The sequence below is a fragment of the Somniosus microcephalus genome, unplaced genomic scaffold, assembly GCF_052327205.1.
Source record: "Somniosus microcephalus isolate GS21.2 unplaced genomic scaffold, FLI_Smic_1.0 unresolved_chr4, whole genome shotgun sequence".
Taxonomy (NCBI): Eukaryota; Metazoa; Chordata; class Chondrichthyes; order Squaliformes; family Somniosidae; genus Somniosus; species Somniosus microcephalus.
Genome location: NW_028225182.1, coordinates 47251317 through 47265237, shown reverse-complemented (window position 1 = coordinate 47265237; position 13921 = coordinate 47251317). Strand labels below are relative to the sequence as shown.

Sequence of the window (13921 nt, the reverse complement as noted above, 5' to 3'; positions counted from 1 at the left end):
CCGCTGGATGTCAACCCAGAATTTAGAGCCGGAGCTCCGACTCCACTTGTTGGGACTGTCTGGAGCGGGGTTCGAAACACTACGCCTTCTGGCCCAGCGGCGGGGATGCTACCGCTACGCCAAAGGCCCACTCCGCAAATAGAGGTAAACGAATATGATTTGGTTGGGATTACGGAAACGTGGCTCAAGGATGGCCAAGACCGGGAACTCAACATCCAGGGGTATTCGATATTCAGGAAAGATAGGCAAAAAGGAAAGGGAGGAGGGGTAGCATTGCTAGTTAAAGAAGGGATTAACACAATTGTAATGAAGGATATTAGCTCTGATGATGTGGAATCTGTATGGGTAGAATTGAGAAATACTAAGGGGAAAAAAACGTTAGTGGGAGTGGTATATAGACCTGCAAACAGTAAGGCAGAGGTTGGGGATGGCATTAAAAGGGAAATTAAAGAAGCGTGCAATAAGGGCACAGCAGTCATCATGGGTGACTTTAATCTACATATAGATTGGGCTAACCAAATTACTAACAATACTGTGGAGGAGGAATTCCTGGAGTGTTTACGGGATGGTTTCCTGGACCAATATGTCGAGGAACCAACCAGAGATCAGGCCATCTTAGACTGGGTATTATGTAACGAGAAAGGATTAATTAGCAATCTTGTTGTACGAGGTCCTTGGGTCGGAGCGATCATAATATGATGGAATTCTTCATTAAGATGGAGAATGAAGTAGTTGACTCAGAAACTAGGGTCCTCAATTTAAATAAAGGAAACTACGATGGTCTGAGGAGCGAGTTGGGTAGGATTGATTGGGGAATGGCACTCAAAGGGTTGACGGTGGATAGGCAATGGCAAACATTCAAAGACCGAATGGATGAACTACAGAAGTTGTTCATCCCAGTTTGGCATAAAAATAAAACAAAAAAGGTGACTCAACCATGGCTAACAAGGGAAATTAGGGATAGCATAAGATCCAAGGAGAGGGCATACAAATTGGCCAGAATAAGCAATAATCCTGAGGATTGGGAGCAGTTTAGGAATCAACAAAGGAGGGCAAAGGGATTAATTAAGAAAGGGAAAATAGAATATGAGAGTAAACTTTCAGGGAACATAAAAACTGACTGTAAAAGCTTTTATAGATATGTGAAGAGAAAAAGATTGGTGAAGTCAAGCGTAGGTCCCTTGCAGTCAGAATCGGGGGAATTTATAATGGGGACCAAAGAAATGGCAGACCAACTAAATACATATTTTGGTTCTGTCTTCACAAAGGAGGACACAAATAACCTCCCAGAAATACCAGGGAACATAGGGTCTGATGAAAGGGCGGAACTGAAAGAAATCAGTAGGGAAATGGTATTAGGAAAATTGATGGGACTGAAGGCCGATAAATCCCCAGGGCCTGATAATCTACATCCCAGGGTAATTAAGGAAGTGGCCCTAGAAATAGTAGATGCATTGCTGGTCATCTTCCAGAACTCAATAGACTCTGGAACAGTATCCATGGATTGGAGGGTAGCTAATGTTACCCCACTGTTCAAAAAAGGTGGCAGAGAAGAAGCGGAGAATTATAGACCGGTAAGCCTGACATCGGTAGTGGGGAAAATGCTAGAGTCCATTCTAAAAGATGTAATAGCAGAGCACTTGGAAAGCAGTGACAGGATCGGAAAAAGTCAACATGGATTTACAAAAGGTAAATCATGCTTGACTAATCTACTGGAATTTATTGAGGATGTAACTGGTAAAATAGATAAGGGAGAACCAGTGGATGTGGTGTATTTGGACTTTCAGAAGGCTTTCGATAAGGTCCCGCATAAGAGATTAGCGTGCAAAATTAAGGCACACGGGATTGGGGGCAAGGTATTGACTTGGATAGAGAACTGGTTGGTGGACAGAAAGCAAAGAGTTGGAATAAACAGGTCATTTTCTGAGTGGCAGGCAGTGACTAGTGGGGTACCGCAAGGATCGGTCCTAGGACCCCAGCTGTTCACAATATATATTAATGATCTGGACGAGGGAATTGGATGTAATATCTCCAAATTTGCAGTCGACACAAAGCTGGGTGGGAGGGTATGCTGTGAGGAGGATGTCATGAAACTCCAGTACGATTTGGACAGGTTAGGTGATTGGGCAGAAACATGGCAAATGCACTATAATGTGGATAAATGTGAATTTATCCACTTTGGTGGCAAAAACAGGAAGGCAGATTATTATTTGAATGGCAATAGATTGGGAGAAGGGGAAGTGCAAAGAGACCTGGGTGTTCTTGTGCACCAGTCGCTGAAGGTAAGCATGCAGGTGCAGCAGGCGGTTAAGAAGGCAAATGGTATGTTGGCATTCGTAGCGAGAGGGTTCAAGTACAAGAACAAGGATGTCTTGCTACAGTTGTACAGGGCCTTGGTGAGACCACACCTTGAGTATTGTATGCAGATTTGGTCGCCTTTTCTGAGGAAGGACGTTCTTGCCATGGAAGGAGTGCAGCGAAGATTCACCAGACTGATACCTGGGATGGCAGGAATGACGTATGAGGAGAGATTGTGTCGATTGGGCTTATACTCACTGGAGTTTAGAAGATTGAGAGGGGATCTCATCGAAACCTATAAAATTCTGTCAGGTCTGGACAGACTAGATGCAGGAAGGATGTTTCTGATGGCCGGGGAGTCCAGAACCAGGGGTCATAGTCTAAGGATAAGGGGTAGGACATTTAGGACTGAAATGAGGAGGAATTTCTTCACCCAGAGAGTGGTGAACCTGTGGAATTCTCTGCCACAGAGGGCGGTGGAGGCCAGTTCATTAAATATATTCAAGAAAGAGTTGGATATATTTCTTAAGGCTAAAGGGATCAAGGGATATGGGGAGAAGGCAGGGACAGGGTACTGAATTTGGATGATCAGCCATGATCTCATTGAATGGCAGAGCAGGCTCGAAGGGCCGAATGGCCTACTCCTGCTCCTATCTTCTATGTTTCTATGTTATCCTTAGACTGTGACCCCTGGTTCTGGACTCCCCTGCCATCGGGAACATCCTTCCTGCATCTAGTCTGTCTAGTCCTGTTAGAATTTTATAAGTTTCATTGAGATCCCCTCTCATTCTTCTAAACTCTAGCGAGTATAAGCCCAATCGACCCAATCTCTCCTCATACGTCATTCCTGCCATCCCAGGTATCAGTCTGGTGAATCTTCGCTGCACTCCCTCCATGGCAAGAACATCCTTCCTCAGATAAGGCGACAAAAACTGCACACAATACTCAAGGTGTGGTCTCACCAAGGCCCTGTACAACTGCAGCAAGACATTCTTGCTCCTGTACTCGAATCCTCTCGCTATGAAGGCCAACATACAATTTGCCTTCTTAACCGCCTGCTGCACCTGCATGCTTACCTTCAGTGACTGGTGCACAAGGACACCCAGGCCTCGTTGCACTTCCCCTTTTCCTAATCAATTGCCGTTCAGATAATAATCTGTCTTCCTGTTTTTGCCACCAAAGTGGATAACCTCACATTTATCCACATTATACCGCATCTGCCGTGCATCTGCCCAATCACCCAACCTGTCCAAATCATACTGAAGTTTCTCGGCATCCTCCTCACAGCACACACGCCCACCCAGCTTTGTGTCGTCTGCAAACTTGGAGATATTACATCTAGTTCCCTCGTCTAGATCACAAATATATATTGTGAATAGCTGGGGTACCCCACTAGTCACTGCCTGCCACTCGGAAAAAGACCCATTTATTCCAACTCTTTGCTTTCTGTCTGCCAACCAGTTCTCTATCCAAGTCAGTACCTTACCCCCAATCCCATGTGCTTTAACTTTGCACACCAATCTCTTATGCGGGACCTTATCAAAAGCCTTCTGAAAGTCCAAATACACCACATCCACTGGTTCTCCCTTATCTATTCTACCAGTTACATCCTCAAAAAATTCCAGTAGATTAGTCAAGCATGATTTACCTTTTGTAAATCCATGTTGACTTTGTCCGATCCTGTCACTGTTTTCCAAGTGCTCTGCTATTACATCTTTTATAATGGACTCTAGCATTTTCCCCACTACCGATGTCAGGCTTACCGGTTTATAATTCCTCGTTTTCTCTCTACCACATTTTTTAAATAGTGGGGTTACATTAGCTTCCCTCCAATCCATGGGAACTATTCCAGAGTCTATGGAATTTTGGAAGATGACCAGCAATACATCTACTATTTCTAGGGCCACTTCCTTAAGTACCCTAGGATGTAGATTATCAGGCCCTGGAGATTTATCGGCCTTCAGTAGCTGCAGCTGGATACACTTCCCGCACACATGGTCGTCAGGGACACAGGAAGTGTCCCTGATTTCCCACATAGCACAGGAGGCGCATGCCATGGGGCTGAGCTGTCCTGCCATGACTTACCCTTAAATTAATTTAAATTAAATTAAATCAAATCAATACCACTAATTACTTTAAAATGAAATTATATACTCAAGGGCCCTTGTTTCCTAGCACTCCCCGCTACACAACAGAGACCTTAGAAACTATAACCACAAAAATTAAGACCTTCTAAATTTTAGAAAGTAATCTTAACTGTCAAACTATAGAGTAGTATAAAAACTCACCTGGCCGTACTCACCCAATCAGCTGCTTCCTCTTGCCCGCGCCACTTTTTGAATCGTGACGTGGCTCCGAAAGCTGGTATTATATGTGTGAAAGATGTATTATACGAGGTAATTCCAGGTTGGTTGCTGGAAGCGATACTGAGGGACATGGTGAGGGAGGAGGATCAGGAATAGGAATTATGTATGAGAAGATTGTGAGGGCAGTGCCACAGGATTGGATGGAAGAAATAAAGGCGGAAATCTCCAAAGGAAGTAAAATGCTTTCCGCTTTTCCAAGCTTTCTGCTGGAGAAAGGGGGAGAGTTGATCCAATTTGATAACTGTAATACTCGAGATTTCTATGAGGTATTTAGAGAATGGAGATTCAAGACACCTGCTGGTGTGGGAGTGGGCGAATTTTAAATGTCCAGAGTGGATTGAACTGGATTTCAAATTGGCTCATAACCAGATTTTTACCATGACGGTCTTGTGTAAGATTGGACGAGTGGAGGGGGCAACTTGCCCAGTCTGTGGGACACAGGATGAGACCCTGACCCATTTACTGGTGTTAAATGATTTTAATTAATATGTTTGACAGTTGTGTGGAGTTTTTTTGCTGGGTGGGGATCGAAGAGCGAGAATGGGAATCCCGTGGGACTCAATTTTGAGATGGGAACTGCAGGAGAGTCTGCTCGAGTCTAGCAGAGCAGCAATTAATTTAATATTCAGTTTGGCTAGATTCGTGATTGTGCAAAGAAGGAATGCTCTGTTTTTTAAGGGGAGGAGAATCAATCTAAAAGAGTATTTTAAATATAAGCAAAAAGATCATTACAAGGCTCTGTGGATGTTTTATTCAGAAAGGAATTTAAAGATAGTATTTTGCAATCAATTTTTACAGTACAATCAATTAGCGTGTAAAGTTAAGGCACATGGGATTGTGGGTAAGGTGCTGACTTGGATAGAGAACTGGGTGGCAGACAGGAAGCAAAGAGTTGGAATAAATGGGTCTTTTTCCGAGTGGCAGGCAGTGACTAGTGGGGTACCGCAGGGATCGGTGCTAGGACCCCGGCTATTCACAATATATATTAATGATCTAGACGAGGGAACTGGATGTAATATCTCCAAGTTTGCAGACGACACAAAGCTGGGTGGGCGTGTGTGCTGTGAGGAGGATGCCGAGAAACTCCAGTATGATTTGGACAGGTTGGGTGATTGGGCAGATGCATGGCAGATGCAGTATAATGTGGATAAATGCGAGGTTATCCACTTTGGTGGCAAAAACAGGAAGGCAGATTATTATCTGAACATCAATAGATTGGGAGAAGGGGAAGTGCAACGAGACCTGGGTGTCCTTGTGCACCAGTCGCTGAAGGTAAGCATGCAGGTGCAGCAGGCGGTTAAGAAGGCAAATGGTATGTTGGCCTTCATGTTGGCCTTCGTAGCGAGAGGATTCGAGTATAGGAGCAAGGAAGTCTTGCTGCAGTTGTACAGGGCCTTAGTGAGACCAAGCCTTGAGTATTGTGTGTAGTTTTGGTCACCTTATCTGAGGAAGGATGTTCTTGCCATGGAGGGAGTGCAGCGAAGATTCACCAGACTGATACCTGGGATGGCAGGAATGACGTATGAGGAGAGATTGGGTGGATTGGGCTTATACTCGCTGGAGTTTAGAAGAATGAGAGGGGATCTCATTGAAACTTATAAAATTCTAACAGGACTGGACAGACTAGATGCAGGAAGGATGTTCCCGATGGCAGGGGGGTCCAGAACCAGGGGTCACAGTCTAAGGATAAGGGGTAAGCCATTTAGGACAGAGATGAGGAGGAATTTCTTCACCCAGAGAGTGGTGAACCTGTGGAATTCTCTACCACAGAAGGCAGTTGAGGCCAATTCATTAAATATATTCAAGCAGGAGTTAGATATATTTCTTAAGGCTAAAGGGATCAAGGGATATGGGGAGAAGGCAGGGACAGGGTACTGAATTTGGATGATCAGCCATGATCTCATTGAATGGTGGAGCAGGCTCAAGGGGCCGAATGGCCTACTCCTGCTCCTATCTTCTATGTTTCTATGTTAATATATGTTACGGGAGACAAATTAAACGTCAGGTTTTGATGTTAAAATGTGGTGGCGGAATGGCTGTGCAGAGCGGCGGAATTGATTTGTATGATACAATGGAATGATCACGATGTTGTAAATGTTCTTAATGTTCAATAAAGAATATCATTTTTAAAAAAGTGGGAAGCACACTCACCTCTGAGTCAAACGGTTGTAGGTTCAAGTCACACTCCAGGAACTTAACCGCAGAAATCTAGGTTCACACTCCCAGTGCAGTGCTGAGGGAGCGCCACACTGTCGGAAGGGCAGTACTGAGGGAGCGCCGCAATGTTGGAGGGGCAGTACTGAGGGAGCGCCGCACTGTCGGTGGGGCAGTACTGAGGGAGCGCCGCACTGTCGGTGGGGCAGTACTGAGGGAGCGCCGCACTGTCAGTGGGGCAGTACTGAGGGAGTGCCGCACTGTCGGAGGGGCCGTCTTTCGGATGAGACGTTAAACCGAGGCCCCGGCTGCTCTCTGTGGTGGACGTAAAAGATCCCATGGCGCTCTTTTGAAGAAGAGCAGGGGTGTTCAGGGTGTGCTGGGCCAATATTTATCCCTCAATCAACATCACTAAAAACAGATTATCTGATCGTTATCACATTGCTGTGTGTGGGATCTTGCTGTGTGCAAATTGGCTGCCGCATTTCCCACATTACAACAGTGACCACACTTCAAAAAGTACTTCATTGGCTGTCCGGTGGTCGTGAAAGGCACTATATAAATGCAAGTCTTGCTTTCTTTCTTTTCAATAACCAGGGGGCATAGATTTAATTGGTAGAAGGATTAGAGGGGAGTTGAGGAGAACTTATTTCACCCAGAGGGTGGTGGGGGTCTGGAACTCACTGCCTGAAAGGGTGGTCGAGGCAGAAACCCTCATCGCATTTAAAAAGTGCTTGGATATGCACTTGAAGTGCCGTAACCTGCAGGGCTACGGACCAAGTGCTGGAAAGTGGGATTAGGCTAGATCGCACTTTGTCGGTCGGCACAGACACGATGGGCCGAATGGCCTCCTTCTGTGCTGTAACTTTCTATGGTTCTAAGAAAGAGTTCAGGTTTGTTGCCCGCAGTTTCGGAAACTTGTTCATTCGCTAAAAGCTACCAGCTGCAGCCCAGACAATTCGGGAATGATGGGAACAGGTGGTGCCTGTAGTCCCGCCCTCCAGCCAGCAGATGGGGACGCTGCTCTGGTTAGAACGAGGGGAGAATTGCGAAGTCAGCTGCCGTGGGCCCCACTTTTAAAGGGGTAATAGAAATAAACAGAAACTTAACTGAACAAGAGCAGGTCACAGGCTAGGTATTCTGTGACGAGCGTCTCACCTCCTGACTCCCCAAAGCCTTCCCACCATCTACAAGGCACAAGTCAGGAGTGTGATGGAATACTCTCCACTTGCCTGGATGAGTGCAGCTCCAACAACACTCAAGAAGCTCGACACCACCCAGGACAAAGCAGCCCCGCTTGATTGACACCCCATCCACCACCTTAAACATTCACTCCCTCCACCACCGGCGCACTGTGGCTGCAGTGTGCACCATCTACAAGATGCACTGCAGCAACTCGCCAAGGCTTCTTCGGCAGCACCTCCCCAAACCCGCGACCTCTTCCACCTAGAAGGACAAGGGCAGCAGACGCATGGGAACACCACCACCTCCAAGTTCCCCTCCAAGTCACACACCATCCCGACTTGGAAATATATCGGCCGATCCTTCATCGTCGCTGGGTCAAAATCCTGGAACTCCCTCCCTAACAGCACTGTGGGAGCACCTTCACCACACGGACTGCAACGGTTCAAGAAGGCGGCTCACCACCACCTTCTCGAGGGCGATTAGGGATGGGCAATAAATGCTGGGCCTCGCCAGCGACGCCCACATCCCAGGAACAAATTTTAAAAATGTAAAGCTACTGGGGTTGCCCAGAGGGTTGGCCCAGGGGTGGGAATGTGCTGACTGTACACGTCCTGCTGGACTGTTCGGGGGAGAGCCTGTCAGTGAGAGCGGGTCTGGGCGTGGGCTCAGAGATTGGCATTCGACAGGGACGAACTAACTCCCTTGGTGTGTGTCTGCTGAGGCAGGAATTGGAGGCGAGCGGAAATCAAAGCCAGACATATATGAAAAAAAAGACTCGAAAGAAAGACTTGCATTTCGCAACCTCCGCATGTCCCAAAGCGCTTTACAGCCAATGAAGTATTTTTTTTGAAGTGTGGTCACTGTTGTAATGTAGGAAACGTGGCAGCCAATTTGCACACAGCAAGCTCCCACAAACAGCAATGCCAAAATGACCCGATAATCTGTTTTAATGATGTTGATTGAGGGATAAATATTGGCACCAGGCCACCGCGGTGAACTCCCCCTGCTCTTCTTCAAATAGTGGCCACAGAATCATTTACGTCCATCTGAGAGAGCAGACAGGGCCTCGGTTTAACATCTCATCTGAAAGACGGCACCTCCGACAGTGCGGCGCTCCCTCTGTACTGCCCCTCCGACAGTGCGGCACTCCCTCAGTACTGCCACTCCGACAGTGCGGCGCTCCCTCAGTACTGCCCCTCCGACAGTGCGGCGCTCCCTCAGTACTGCCCCTCCGACAGTGCGGCGCTCCCTCAGTACTGCCCCTCCGACAGTGCGGTGCTCCCTCAATACTGCCACTCGGACAGTGCGGTGCTCCCTCAGGACCATCCCTTTGACAGTGCGGCGCTTCCTCAGTACTGCCCCTCTGACAGTGCAGTGCTCCATCAGTACTGCCCCTCCAACAGTGCGGCGCTCCCTCAGTTCTGCCACTCCGACAGTACGGCGCTCCTTCAGTACCGCCCCTCCAACAGTGTGGCGCTCCCTCAGTACCATCCCTTTGACAGTGCGGTGCTCCCTCAGTACTGCCCCTCCGACAGTGCAGCGCTCCCTCAGTACTGCCTCTCCAACAGTGCGGCGCTCCCTCAGTACCATCCCTCTGACAGTGCAGCGCTCCCTCAGCACTGCCCTTCCAACAGTGCAGCAGTCCCTCAGCACTGTCCCTCCGAAAGAGCAGCACTCCCTTAGTACTGCCCCTCCAACAGTGCAGCGCTCCCACCCCTCCGACAGACCGGCGCTCCCTCAGTACTGCCCCTTCGACAGTGCAGCGCTCCCTCAGTACCGCCCCTCCGACAGTGCAGCGCTCCCCCAGTACTGCCCCTCCGACGGTGCAGCGCTCCCTCAGTACTGCCCCTCTGACAGTGCAGCGCTGCTTTAGAACAACCCCTCCGACAGTGTGGTGCTCCCTCAGTACTGCCCCTCTGACTGTGCAGCGCTCTCTCAATACTGCCCCTCCGAAGGTGCACTCCTTCAGTACCGCCCCCCCGACAGTGCGGCGCTCCCTCAGTACTGCCCCTCCGACAGTGCGGCGCTCCCTCAGTACTGCCCCTCCGACAGTGCGGCGGTCCCTCAGTACTGCCCCCCCGACAGTGCGGCGCTCCCTCAGTACCGTCCCTCTGACAGTGCGGCGGTCCCTCAGTACTGCCCCTCCGACAGTGCAGTACTCCCTCAGTACTGCCCCTCCGACAGTGCGGCGCTCCCCCAGTACCGTCCCTCCAACAGTGTGGCGCTCCCTCAGTACTGCCCCTCCGACAGTGCAGTACTCCCTCAGTACTGCCCCTCCGACAGTGCGGCGCTCCCTCAGTAGTGCCCCTCCGACAGTGCGGCAGTCCCTCAGTACTGCCCCTCCGACAGTGCGGCGCTCCCTCAGTACTGCCCCCCCGACAGTGCGGCGCTCCCCCAGTACTGCCCCCCCGACAGTGCGGCGCTCCCTCAGTACTGCCCCTCCGACAGTGCGGCGCTCCCTCAGTACTGCCCCCCCGACAGTGCGGCGCTCCCTCAGTACTCCCCCTCCGACAGTGCGGCGCTCCCTCAGTACTCCCCCTCCGACAATGCGGCGCTCCCTCAGCACTGCCCCCCCGACAGTGTGGCGCTCCCTCAGTACTGCCCCTCCGACAATGCGGCGCTCCCTCAGTACTGCCCCCCCGACAGTGCGGCGCTCCCTCAGTACTGCCCCCCCGACAGTGCGGCGCTCCCTCAGTACTCCCCCTCCGACAATGCGGCGCTCCCTCAGTACTGCCCCCCCGACAGTGCGGCGCTCCCTCAGTACTGCCCCTCCGACAATGTGGCGCTCCCTCAGTATTGCCCCTCCGACAGTGTGGCGCTCCCTCAGTACTGTCCCTCTGACAATGCGGCGCTCCCTCAGTATTGCCCCTCCGACAGTGCGGCGCTCCCTCAGTACTGTCCCTCTGACAATGCGGCGCTCCCTCAGTATTGCCCCTCCGACAGTGTGGCGCTCCCTCAGTATTGCCCCTCCGACAGTGCGGCGCTCCCTCAGTACTGTCCCTCTGACAATGCGGCGCTCCCTCAGTATTGCCCCTCCGACAATGTGGCGCTCCCTCAGTATTGCCCCTCCGACAGTGCGGCGCTCCCTCAGTACTGCCCCTCCGACAGTGCGGCGCTCCCTCAATACTGCCACTCGGACAGTGCGGTGCTCCCTCAGGACCATCCCTTTGACAGTGCGGCGCTTCCTCAGTACTGCCACTCTGACAGTGCAGCGCTCCATCAGTACTGCCCCTCCAACAGTGCGGCGCTCCCTCAGTTCTGCCACTCCGACAGTGCGGCGCTCCTTCAGTACCGCCCCTCCAACAGTGTGGCGCTCCCTCAGTACCATCCCTTTGACAGTGCGGTGCTCCCTCAGTACTGCCCCTCCGACAGTGCAGCGCTCCCTCAGTACTGCCTCTCCAACAGTGCGGCGCTCCCTCAGTACCATCCCTCTGACAGTGCAGCGCTCCCTCAGCACTGCCCTTCCAACAGTGCAGCAGTCCCTCAGCACTGTCCCTCCGAAAGAGCAGCACTCCCTTAGTACTGCCCCTCCAACAGTGCAGCGCTCCCACCCCTCCGACAGACCGGCGCTCCCTCAGTACTGCCCCTTCGACAGTGCAGCGCTCCCTCAGTACCGCCCCTCCGACAGTGCAGCGCTCCCCCAGTACTGCCCCTCCGACGGTGCAGCGCTCCCTCAGTACTGCCCCTCTGACAGTGCAGCGCTCCTTTAGAACAACCCCTCCGACAGTGTGGTGCTCCCTCAGTACTGCCCCTCTGACTGTGCAGCGCTCTCTCAATACTGCCCCTCCGAAGGTGCACTCCCTCAGTACCGCCCCCCCGACAGTGCGGCGCTCCCTCAGTACTGCCCCTCCGACAGTGTGGCGCTCCCTCAGTACTGCCCCTCCGACAGTGCGGCGCTCCCTCAGTACTGCCCCTCCGACAGTGCGGCGGTCCCTCAGTACTGCCCCCCCGACAGTGCGGCGCTCCCTCAGTACTGCCCCTCCGACAGTGCGGCGCTCCCCCAGTACCGTCCCTCCAACAGTGCGGCGCTCCCTCAGTACTGCCCCTCCGACAGTGCAGTACTCCCTCAGTACTGCCCCTCCGACAGTGCGGCGCTCCCTCAGTAGTGCCCCTCCGACAGTGCGGCAGTCCCTCAGTACTGCCCCTCCGACAGTGCGGCGCTCCCTCAGTACTGCCCCCCCGACAGTGCGGCGCTCCCCCAGTACTTCCCCCCCGACAGTGCGGCGCTCCCTCAGTACTGCCCCTCCGACAGTGCGGCGCTCCCTCAGTACTGCCCCCCCGACAGTGCGGCGCTCCCTCAGTACTCCCCCTCCGACAGTGCGGCGCTCCCTCAGTACTCCCCCTCCGACAATGCGGCGCTCCCTCAGTACTGCCCCTCCGACAATGCGGCGCTCCCTCAGTACTGCCCCCCCGACAGTGCGGCGCTCCCTCAGTACTGCCCCCCCGACAGTGCGGCGCTCCCTCAGTACTCCCCCTCCGACAATGCGGCGCTCCCTCAGTACTGCCCCCCCGACAGTGCGGCGCTCCCTCAGTACTGCCCCTCCAACAATGTGGCGCTCCCTCAGTATTGCCCCTCCGACAGTGTGGCGCTTCCTCAGTACTGTCCCTCTGACAATGCGGCGCTCCGTCAGTATTGCCCCTCCGACAGTGCGGCGCTCCCTCAGTATTGCCCCTCCGACAGTGCGGCGCTCCCTCAGTACTGTCCCTCTGACAATGCGGCGCTCCCTCAGTATTGCCCCTCCGACAATGTGGCGCTCCCTCAGTATTGCCCCTCCGACAGTGTGGCGCTCCCTCAGTACTACCCCTCTCACATTACGGCGCTTCCTCAATGCTGCCCCTCCGACAGTGTGGTGCTCCCTCAGTACTGCCCCTCCGGCAGTGCGGCGCTCCCTCAGTACTGCCCCTCCGACAGTGCGGCGCTCCCTCAGTACTGCACTGTGAGTGCCAGCCTAGATTGTTGAGGCTTTGAGAAAGTTGCAGAGAGGGGTTGTAAGGTAGATGGTTTGAGTGCAAGAATTGCAGAGTCCAGCACCTGGACAGCTCTGCCAGCAAAGAGTGAGAATTAATAAAATTCGGATTGTTGGCCAGAAGATACATCAATGATCATGGCCAATAAGGAAATTAAAGGGAAAGTACCTCCTTTCCACTTTAATTACTGGTGTCATGCCCAAGACCTGGCAAGGACATAACCCTTGAGGTATCATTGCTGGGATGCGTGCAGGTGTAAAAGGGGGCTCAGAACTGAAAGCCTGCCGGACGAGTCTGTCTGGTGCAAGAACAACAGAAGCCAGGAACTTACCGCTGATCCCAGCCCCCAGGACAATCACGTCGTGCATTACTGCAAAGAAATGAAAAGGCTATTCCGCCGAGCCAGGACCCTCGGCTGTTGACGAACACTGCGCTGGGTAACCCCACTGGGGATTCCCCGGGCTCCGAGCCTCTGGTCGATTCCCTGCTTAATTTCAGGTCACTTTCACTTTGTTCATGCACGGAGGCAAGCTCCTTCTATCCGAGTTGATAGTCCCCTGATCTCACAGCTTAGTCTCTTGTGACAGCAACCAGCTATTCCTTAAAGGGGGAATGCACGAGGTGGGTTGTTTTTCAAGCAGGGACTCAGACCCATCAGCAGGAGAGGTGGGAAATTCGTCTTCTTTCTTAGGCAGCCCCTCCCAACTGAGGATGACTTGCTTCCACGTTTAAAAAAATGAGTTCTCAGGTGACTGATGAGTCAGATGTGGGACCTACAGTCTCTGTCACAGGTGGGGCAGACGGTGGTTGAAGGGGTGGGTGGGTGGGGTGCTTGGGATGACGTGCGCTGTTTGCACTTGGCTTCCGCTTGTTCCCGGTGAAGAAATTCGAGGGGCTGGATTTTGATACTGCAGGCGTGTAGGAGGCGGGACTACAACTTTCGGGGTTGT

At 52.1% G+C, this 13921-nt stretch overlaps 1 protein-coding gene across 2 annotated transcripts in view; it reads right to left on the bottom strand.

Annotated features, from left to right (window-relative positions):
- LOC147091024 (amine oxidase [flavin-containing] B-like) overlaps nt 1–13661 on the bottom strand; it is a 53419-nt gene extending 39758 nt beyond the window's left edge. For both annotated transcript variants that reach the window (XM_085977490.1, XM_085977489.1), the window contains exon 1: nt 13303–13661. In XM_085977490.1, coding sequence (XP_085833616.1) covers nt 13303–13339 — 37 coding nt within the window. In that variant the 5' untranslated portion in view covers nt 13340–13661. The remainder of the gene's footprint in view (nt 1–13302) is intronic.
- Between the last annotated feature and the right edge of the window lie 260 nt (nt 13662–13921).